Source organism: Poecilia latipinna, unplaced genomic scaffold (genome assembly GCF_001443285.1).
Source record: "Poecilia latipinna isolate Pla-1442-1.1 unplaced genomic scaffold, P_latipinna-1.0 Scaffold1352, whole genome shotgun sequence".
Taxonomy (NCBI): domain Eukaryota; kingdom Metazoa; phylum Chordata; class Actinopteri; order Cyprinodontiformes; family Poeciliidae; genus Poecilia; species Poecilia latipinna.
In genome coordinates, this window is record NW_015113968.1 from 169108 (window position 1) to 179669 (window position 10562).

Below are 10562 nucleotides of genomic sequence, written 5' to 3' on the forward strand. Positions count from 1 at the left end.
ACGTTCAGACAACACTGATTTTAGTTTTCATCGACTCTTGAGTTAAACTAGTAAAGAAAAGTTTTTTCAGCGAGCGACTGTTCGAGGTCCCGTAAAACACTGCAAAAGAAGTCTAGCTTCTTTCAACTGCAACCAAAGGAAATATGTTTCGGCCCGAGTCATTTTGCAAACTACTGTTTTTCTATTTACAAAACATGAATCCCGAGACAATGCATCTCCCTGTGCGGAAAGCAATAATTTTCTGTTCAAACTGTTCCATCAAAATCTATAATTTAGTTGAGTCCTGAGGCGGATGTATTTCTGAAAAACACGAGCAGTTTTTTTTGTTTTGTTTTTTTGTTTTTTTTTAGTAACTTTCAAACGCTTGAACCGTCTGTTGTAAATTGTAGCCAAATTTTCACAGCTGAAAATAAAAACCCAAATAATGATGCACTATTTACTACTGACAAAAACATATATTTAAAATAAAAAGACCTCCTGTGTGGGATATTTGCTGTTTTTTAAGAATTTGTGAACTGACCAGAAAACGGTTGTTAGGGTAGACCTTTTTATATTTGTTTACTGTATATAAGGGAAATAACGTGTTTGCTATGAAAAGCGAACAAACATAGCAACTCCAGTCAAACCTTGACATGCACTCACCTGCATAAATGCCATATCACTTTAGGGATTCTTCTGATTTGGCCAGGAACTGATTGTAGTGCGAGTTTAAACATCTTGACAACCTATGTCTTTATATACAGCAGCGTTTCCCAACCCTGGTCCTCGATGCACTCTGACCTGCATGTTGTAGATGTTTCCCTTTCATATGATTGCAATTCAGCAAAAGCCTGTTAATCAGCAATCAATTAAAATCATGTGCAGGGCATTGTGCCTTGAGGACCAGGACTGAAAAGCACTGATATGCAGAACAACCTAACCACTGAAGCAAGGAAAAGTATTTAAAGTGCTCTCTGGGCACCATTGGACCCGAAGAGCATTGTGGGATATGTAGTATAAGCAATGCATGCACTTTCTACCAGTGGGCCAATCCTGTTAGAGACTTAGGATGCATTCACACCATCCCTGTTTAGTCCGTCTTAATCAAACTCTAGTCTGTTTGTGTAGAGGTGGGAATGCGCAATCAAACTCTGTTGCAGACAAAAAAATCAAACACTGATTTGCCTAAAAATCTCGGTCTTCGTTCAGCCGAAGTGAACTCTGGTGCAGTTCAAATACATGTGAATGCAAGTGGACTGGAAACCACTCCAAAAGCAGGAACAGACTATAGCACAGAGCATTCTGGGTAAATACAACCAAAGCAAACGTGCGAGTCTAGCGCCACCAGAAAAAATGGTTTGTGGTCATTTACCGAAGACTCGAGATAAATCCTGCTAAAATCTGACGAGATTCTTGTTTACAATGTGTGAAGAAGGGAGTTGAGCTAAGTGTCTTTTTCAGATGTTTTTGTGTCATTTCCTTCAGCAGTTCACGGTGCCACAGGTTGGGGGGGTGCGGGGCAAACATATTTTTACAAAGTATTTTTTAAGTTTGACAGTGCAGTGAGAAAGCAAACCACACCAGCTGAACATGTAACAAATGTTGCAATTTCGCTCCCCAGTCGAACTGACTCTACTGGACTTCTCTTAGAATTGTGAACCAATTATTTGAATTCCTAAAATAATACGACATTTATGCTCATGATGTGTGGCTGTAAATTGACTCCATTCACAAACTTGTGTGAAAATATAAATTTTACTTTCACAGATGCTCAAGTAAAAAATGTACATGCCACAGACCTGCTCCACTCTGACCTCTGACCTGGCTTTAAGTCAGTGTTTTTCTTCTGTAGCTCGTTTCAATCAGCATCATTTAATGATGCCTGTTTATGGACCACAATAATCCACTTTTCCAGTGGCACATGAAATGTTTCAGACTTCCTGTCAAATAGCTGTTTGTTGTAATTTAAACTGTTGTAGCATATGTATTTATGTTCCCCCAGATTCTGATGTATTTTACTGTAGATGGCGTTGTGTACAAAGAGTTAGAACTTGGCTTGTTTTCTTTGTGTGACTGTAATTTATATGCAGAGACATTTGAATTTGAATCGTTTCCACCGGTGCTTTTGGTTTTTAACCCTGATGCCATTGTCAATATGATGCCATTATACACTGGAGTTCTGCACACTACTGTAAATGTTTCAACTCTCAGATAAACACTGGTACTTGTTCAATGCTCAGTAAGTGAGTCTTTATTTGAAAACTGTTTACTAGTAAAGTTCTACATACATAAATGTACAATATTTTCAGCCCTGGCTTTCTGCTCTTTATATTTACCATCTCTCCTCTTAAACCAGGTCACGGCCTGGTTTCAGTCTGTTCACACGTGAAATAGACCAGACTCTCTTTTCCGGTACTTACAAATAATCAACTCAGTGAATTATATCTAAATTAGGACAAGAACTTTCCACCCTTGTTCTGGCAAACATCCAAGTAATAAATACTTTATCTAAAAGTTTATTTAGATTTATATTGAACAGTCCACTTTTAGAGATTTTCCTGAGACCTGCAGGTCAGCTCCTGCCGTTGATGTGACACTGGTCGCCTGCTAAAATCGGCTCCTGCGACTCCATCCTGTTCCTCTGCAGCTTTGGCACTAAGGGAGGCAGCGGCTGACTCATTATGATGTGACTGTCTCTGTCTGGCTGTGGATCGAAGAGAAAAAACAGCTTGGTCAAAGTCAACTGTCAATATTCCTAGGAAAATATAATGATAATAAAAAGAAGTTCCTCAGGAAAGTGTTAGGAATAGCATTTCTCTAACACAACATTCTGCCTTTAGCCCTTTTTTAATGCAGAAAATTTATGTTAAGTAACTAACACAACAAAGTCATTCATTTGTTCAGTTCTGAGCCTTAATTTAAGTTCTCATCCTTTTATTGGTTCTTAACTTCTTATCTTTGTATTATTTATAGTTATTATCTTTTTTATAATGCATAGTTCTTATCTTTTTATTATTTAAGATTATTTATGTGCTGTGTGAAACTTCAGCCTTTATCGTTGTGTTTTTCTCTTTGGCAGCAGATACCACAACAGATTTCACATTACTGCGTGTAACTGTGCATGTGACAAATACAGCTAATCTAATCTGAGCTAAATTAGTCTAACCTGGTGCAGATGAAAAATCCAGGCCTGATAATCCTCCACACAGGTGCAGGAGACCTGCAGCGTCTCCACCAGCTCCCCTATAGCCAAAAACACAGCCGTTCTATAAAGCCAGTAAGTGCATTTGCATTTTCCCCATTCGGGCAAAATGGTAAAAACAAAAACAGGGGAATGTTTCTTCTTTAAAAAAAGACAAATAGTAAAGCATTTTCTGACTTGTTTACCTCTTAGTTCAAACTCTAAGCGTCCAGGAAGTGCTGAGCGCTCCACTGCTTTGATGCTCTGTCTCGCCAACCTGCCCTGTTACAGACAACATGAAAAACACAAAGAAGGAATGTATGCATTTCATTAATTATACTACAGAACATTTCTTGATTTTTTTTAAAAACACATTTTAAAATAAGACACAAGTAGCAGGTTCAATTTGGCAGATCTTCCCCCAAACCGGTGTTGCAAAACGTGAAATGCTGTAATGATTATTTTCACACAAATCTGTCTCATGGTGGTGCAGGAGCTGTTATTATGGATTTTCCTCTCAGAGTCATTATACAGTACCTCATATTTTATATGCAGCCGCTTACTGTCCACAGAAAGCAGCAGGAGATCTTGAGGAAAGAGAATCATCAGTCTTTCTTGGAGACCCTACAAGACCACAATTATCAATTAAAATCTCCCTAAAAGGATATTTTTCATAGTTTATAATGATCTCAAGCTTGCAATTTTACTGCATTGTTGCCATGGCACCTCTTGGAAACTAAATGAAAACAGACGTTGATGTAAAGTGAATGCCTTCTCAATATTTTTCGACATCCTCCTCTGAACGATGTTCATCGGTGTATGATACACGATTAGTCATATCGTGTGCAACGGCATGGGAGCCGTCATCGAACTGAAGTTAAAATAAGCTCTGCTATTAAACTAATCCTGTTGGGAATGTGCTTAAAGAGCAGTCCTGCAAATGAAACCAGAAAACCCGACTACCTGTCTTTGAGTGTTGATGATGTGAACAATAGAGATGTGTCCAGGCTGACCCATGTGGTGTATGGGTGAGCCCTCCCAGTTCCATATGGGAGCCTGCATTACATATTTCTTCAGCTCCTCTCTTTTCCAGTTTTCATCACAAGGCAGCTGGTGAACAAAGACAAAAGCACGATATCAGCTGCGCCACTCCGGCCATCCGCAGCTGGAACCAGATGTGCAACAGATGTGAAAACATTACAAGATAAGAAAGAGCACACTGGGAGGGACTCATGGGTTGCATCATGGACTCATGTCTCCGGTCTTCTATGTGCTGAATCCATCTCTGTGACTCTCCTGCACTGGCACATGTAAACACCTTGGAGTCCACCATTGCACCTGGATAAAAAAAGACAGAACTGGGTGAATGTACACCCAAGTGCCAGATCTTCGCTGAGATTAAAAATCTCCCCTCACTGGTGATCTCAAACATGTGTGTTGGATGTGACGCATCCGGCTGCAGGGATACGGCTCGGACAGACAGGCCTGAAACAGGAAGTATACCCTGCCGGGAAAGGAAAAGCAAAACCTTTGAGTGACATGCATTACTCTGCCAGCATTTAGTAAAATATATCAGCAAATTAAGACTGCATTCACAATGCAGCCTGAAGTGACCCAATTCCGATTTTTTTTTTTTTTTTCAAATCGGATTATTATTTTTTTTCCGTGGCCGTTCAAACTTGTGTGGGACCTGTATGTGTTCTCCAGTTTGAACCGTACACGACCTGAAAGGGTCCCGCATGCGCAGTAGAGGGCGCAATAACGTCACACATAGAGAACGTACTCAGTGTTTTGCCAACCGCCACGAAGAAGAAGTAGTGCTCATTTGAACCGGATATGTATCGGATATCCACGTGGCCTGGGTCATACTCAAAAAAAAATCCGGCCTCTGTTGTTCAGACTGTCATGAAAAGATCAGATACAGGTCATGTTACGTCAGAAAAATCAGAATTGGGTCACTTCGGAATGCGGTGTGAACGCAGCCAATATGGTGAGTTAAATGGATGGATGGATAAAAGAACTGACAGACTGGATATATAGTACCTCGTATATGAAGTCTTCTCGGGAGTGATCCAGAGAGAGGATTAAGAGGTGAAAAGAGAACAACAACAAGAACCGTTCACTTTGTTCCTGTGAACACATAGCAGAGGTGTAATCAGCTTTCTGTTCTTGGTCGTTCAATTGACAGAAAATGGAACAACCAATACAATAAAGTAACTGCACTACAATAACTAAATACGGTGCACTGTTAATAAATAGCTGATTAAAAAAAAAACCTTTAAATTTAGTATCTAAGTCGAGTAATTAAAATAAACAGTAAACACAAGCAAATTGCTAGGAAAGTAGAGAAGGCCTTTAGATAAAATTATCTTTAACTGCAGTGGCATAATCTTGTTCCAATATTATGGCATTAAACTATATTTTTCTTTTTTTCCCATATTTTTTTGAATAAGCTAATTTACAACATTAAATTTCTTAATTACACGATTTTCATTTAATCGCGGAATTTGGTTTCAATAAAGTAAGTAGTGTTTGAATTTGCATTGAATTTTTAAAACATTTTTTTTTTCGACGTCTTAGAAACATCCCACATTAAGAAAGGATTTTTCTATTAATCACTGCCACCACCACTTTTACAACCCTTGACTGACACTTAGATTACATGAAATTAAGTATTTTTTTTCATTGTATAACTAAGTGTGTCCAGGAACTTTTAAGTAGTTAGATCCTGTTTAGCTATGTTATAAATATGATGTGACGCAGAGGTCCATTTCTATTAACTACTCCTCAAAATGGAATAGTTAAGAAAACATGCCATTGCTGATCCTCATTAGTCAGGAAATTGCTGTAAGAAAGTTAATGCTTGCCTATTTCTACAGCCAGAATGGTAGTTCAAAAGTTTAAAACCATTGGAAATATGTCTAACGAGGCTGAATGCTGAGGGAGGAGGATGACAAAGAAAGGAAGGAATTAGACTGTTGCTGTAATAAAACATTTTTGATCTCATGTTTTTATTTTACCGAAGTTTATTAGGCGTGCAAATATGTGTAGAAGAGGCCAGCAAAAGGCACATATTTTGTAAAGAAGTGATTTTATTTGACAAATCCCCAGTACTTTCCTAACATTTTTTCCATGTTACCTCTGAATAGTTGTTGTGGAGAAACACCACAGAGGAGTGGATGACCTCTCCGTAAACATGAGCGGGTTGACCCTCCCAGCCCCTGATTGGCTGCTGAGAGTAAATCCTGTGGTGGAGCTCATCTCTGGTCCTACCCCACAGCACCACCTACAGACACAAGAAAGTACGAGTGCACACCATTCTTTTATTTTTTATTTTTATTTTGGAATGACAGGAACAAACATTCTCATCTTGTGATCTTTAAGGCTTTCTGAAAGCCGAAAAAGGTTTTCTTTGCACTTTGGCTCTTTTTTTCCTCACTTTTTAGCCTTGAATTTGACCTTTAAAATAGTGCTGTTTGTCTGAACTGTGACCTTTTCAAGCAGAAAAGTGTCCTGCAGGAAAGCAGTGAAGCAGTGCTGTGTCTACACAGGTGTTGAATGGCTCTCCACTCAGGGTGTCATGACCTGCAGGAGGCCATGACCCAAAAAAAAAAACGTAATAATCATAACAGATGAAGCATGTTTTTTTGTTTTCTTGCCCTTTGTAGAATTTTTCACAGGGTCACTAAACATAAGTTTAATGTAGAACTTAAAAAAAACTACTGTTAAAGAACTACGACTAACCTGTTCTATAAACACAATTTTGTCTGGACCCAAAATGAGTGAAACAGCAGCCAAAGAAAACTCCAGCAAACTTTTAGGGAGTCTGAACAATTGTTAATAAAAGCCATCTTAAAAAACAGTAATAAGTGTTGCTCTTTGCATGTTCAATATCAAAAATAAGGGTTGGGGAAATAATGTGTGTGACTGATGTCTGTTTTTTTTTTTATCTTAGGTAAAAGAAACACAATTAAAAATCTTGTTTTATTCTTGCAGAGTGTATTATACATGTGCGAGTGTGAGAAAATGGAAAACGTTTGTCTGCCTGATATTTACTGAACCACCTCTGCACTCTGACTTTAAAGACTTCTGCAGTGGCTTTGTGGCTTTACTCTGACCTCCTGTTCCAGGTGTCGCACTGAGGCTTTGCATGGCAGCTGTGGTGCCAGCTGCTGCTCATCTCTGCTGTTCCTCACCGACAGCTGAACTCTGTTTTCGCTCAGACTCCATACTCTGAAAACACACACACACACACGACACATCGTCTGTCAGTGGTCAGTGATGAACTTGCTAAAGCAAGTAAAATGACTGTGGCTCCGCTGCTTTGTACACTGTGTGAATGTCTAATTCACAGTGGCTTTTAAGTGTCAGAAATGCAGCAGAACTGTGAATTTGCTGATGTTTTTTTTTGTCTAATATGCTCTGTTCAGCTGGTAACAGCATTTGTCAACAATATGAAGATAACATAAGGATGAACAGTATTAAAACCTAATGCCAACAACATGTCTGCATCCCCCCAGCCTAGACTAATCAGATTATAGAGATCGGAGGGGAGACAGACGTGCTGCTTATCTATTCCTGCAACAATTTGTAGCTTTATCCTCCAATAAGAATGACGGTTGCATAGATTAGTTTGGTAGAAGTTAGAACACACCAAACCTGTCATTTCACTGGGAACTACGTAGACTACAGAAGGATTTCTCTTAGATCATGTTGATGTAAAAAAAAAGAAGATTTAAACAGACACAGTGTTTTGAAAAATGTTTTTATAGTCTGGTCTTCTGGTTCTGGTTTGATCTGCATCCCCAGAACCAGACATGGACAAGTAGCAGGTTTCTACGTTTGGAGAAACAAACAGCTTTTATGCTCCTCTAATCTGGAACAAAGTTCCAGAAAACTGCAAGACTGCTGAAACGCTGAATTCCTGTACACTGTGTGCACAGTTATTAGGCAAGTCTTAGTTTTGGCCATATCATTTTTTCATGCATATTTTACAAATCTGAACTGTATAAATCTGAATGCTTATCGAATATAAATGTGTCAGCTGATGTGTATTTGTTTAATGAGGGAGTGTGGAGTCCAAGGAGATCAACACCCTTTGTCAAGTGTGCATAATTATTAGGCAGCTTCTTTTCTTCAGGTAAAATGGGCCGATAATGAGATTTAAGTGACAATGAAAAGTGCAAAATTGTAAAAAGTCATTCAGACATTCAGAGCGATGCAGCACTCTTGAAATTACTAAGCTATTGGGGTGTGATCACAGAACCATCAAACATTTTGCTGCAAATAGTCATCGAGGTTTAGGACTAAGGTGTGAATTGAGTTTAGGTTTCAGGTTAGGCACGTACTGGTAATGGTTGGGTTTACAGTAAATCCTGGTGAAGATAGACAGACAATATGTGTGTGTGTGTGACCCAGATGGATTGGTTATAATCCTCCACTAGTGCTATCAGACCAGTGTACAGCATGTGGTCTTGCAGTTATACACAACATGTGTCAAACTGGTATCTCACAGGCTGACTCTGACTATTTCTGCATTTTAAACCTTAACACTGCAACACGTGTTCACACTTTACTGCAAGTACCACAGTTGGTAGCACTGTGGCGTTGCAGAAAGAAGGTCGTAGGTTCAAATCCCACCCTTGGGTCTTTTTGCATGAAGTTTGCATGTGTGCAAAATTCAAGCAGGCAGTCTGCATGCAAACTGTATGAAGTTACATTTAATAATTCTCCAGGTACTCCGACTTCGTCCCACAATCCAAAATCATGACTGTTAGCTTAACTTGTCTTTCTAAATTGTTCTGTGCTTGTGTGCTTGTGTGTTTGTGTGCGTGAGTGTGTGGTTACTTTCCCTGTCTGTCTCTGTCCAGGGTGCACCTAGACTCTCACCCAATGACCACAGTAGATGGGGACTAAGCATAGTGCCTGTCCTGTCCCTGATGAAGAAAATGTCCTCTCATGAAATAATGCTGGGAATTGTTGAAAAAGCTCATGGGGATGAAGAGAGACGTCTCAGAGAATGCTTAGAGTTCTGTTCTTGGAGTGGCTCTCAAACAGATCCTGGACAGAACCATCTTTTTCAGATCCAGTGATCCTTTCAGCTCCCTTCACTATCTTCCCCAGGGCCCTCTTATCTACAACTGGACTTGTAGATAAGACAAGACTCAACCAGTGCTTTGCAGAACTGTCTGAAGATGATAGGAGAGAGGCCGATTTTACTATCCCAGCAGTGTTCCATCGTTAAGGACTCTGTACTTAAAAGAATTTAAAATAGACATGTGACATTCATTTTAATGCCATAAAACACATCCTCTGTGACGCTATTGTAACACTTGTCATAATTTAAATGTTTTCAATGCGTGACTTTTGTTTTTGAGTCATACGTTGCCAGGAAGCAGCGCTCCACCGCTATACTCTTTGCATACTTAGCAAAGCAAGATTACACGGTCAGTACATGTGCATGTGGCGGTTGCTCCAAGTCCCGTCTGTCGAGTTCTCCCAGAATATCAGCATCAGTTTTCTCCAGACTTTTAGATTAGATTAGATCTGGCCAAATGTACACTTTTCTGTTCCATGTCAGTGACAGTGAGAATCTGCAATATGTCGTGTTTTTAACATCAAGCATTGCATATTTAAAATGAATGTTCTTCTTTTGCTGATTTAAGAACTCTGAAAGAAACCATTATTAATTTAAGATTTCAAACTTAAATAATGATTAATGTGTGAAACCCTGAATGTCGACCTGGTTAGAAAGTATTGCTGATACGGAACTCATGAGTATTTTTTTGAAACCCACCTTTAAAAATACCGATGACTTCTTGATACATTAACACAGTTTTAATGTAGCCTATCAATGTCTAATAAATTCCCCGTTCATAACATCTAGACACTCTGCCTTCTGCTAACCACGGAGAGCTGAACAATAGATAACCAGACTGATAAGGAAATCCACTTAGTTTTGGTGCAAAATGGTTGCGTAACAGAAGCTCCTAGAAGTTTGAAAACCAAAGTGAAAGATGCTGTTAAAAACTATTCCCAAAACCTCTGACGACGATGAAAAGTTATGAAAACAAAGACGTCCAAATTATTTCTGTATTTTTAATAAGCAATCCAATCTTAAAGAATCAATGACTGCTCCAGAAGAGCGAAGTACTCACTTAGTACTCACTTAGTACTCACTTGGCTATGAACATTTTTCACAAAAACTTAAAATTGTGAAAAAGGAATTAACCTTTAGGGTCATAATGATGACATTTTTATGGCAAATCTAACACGTTCGTTGTCTCAGGTGAACAAAAATAAAAAAACATTCTAAAATCCGAATATTGGTAAGAAAAACAAACAATGTTTAAACTTCAACTTCCTGAGTGGAAGTGCCCTGAAACATTGGTGTTTTTTTGTT

General features: G+C 38.9%; 1 protein-coding gene across 1 annotated transcript; it reads right to left on the reverse strand.

Moving 5' to 3' along the window:
- Positions 1-303: 303 nt before the first annotated feature.
- On the reverse strand, positions 304-7437 carry LOC106961946 (uncharacterized). Its single transcript, XM_015056077.1, has 10 exons — positions 7279-7437; positions 6300-6446; positions 5204-5290; positions 4577-4664; positions 4362-4498; positions 4124-4270; positions 3698-3784; positions 3367-3442; positions 3146-3222; positions 304-2683 (listed from the first exon to the last, which is right to left on the reverse strand). The coding sequence occupies exons 1-10, from the start codon at positions 7420-7422 to the stop codon at positions 2552-2554; spliced, it is 1122 nt and encodes a 373-aa protein (XP_014911563.1). The 5' UTR covers positions 7423-7437; the 3' UTR covers positions 304-2551.
- Between the last annotated feature and the right edge of the window lie 3125 nt (positions 7438-10562).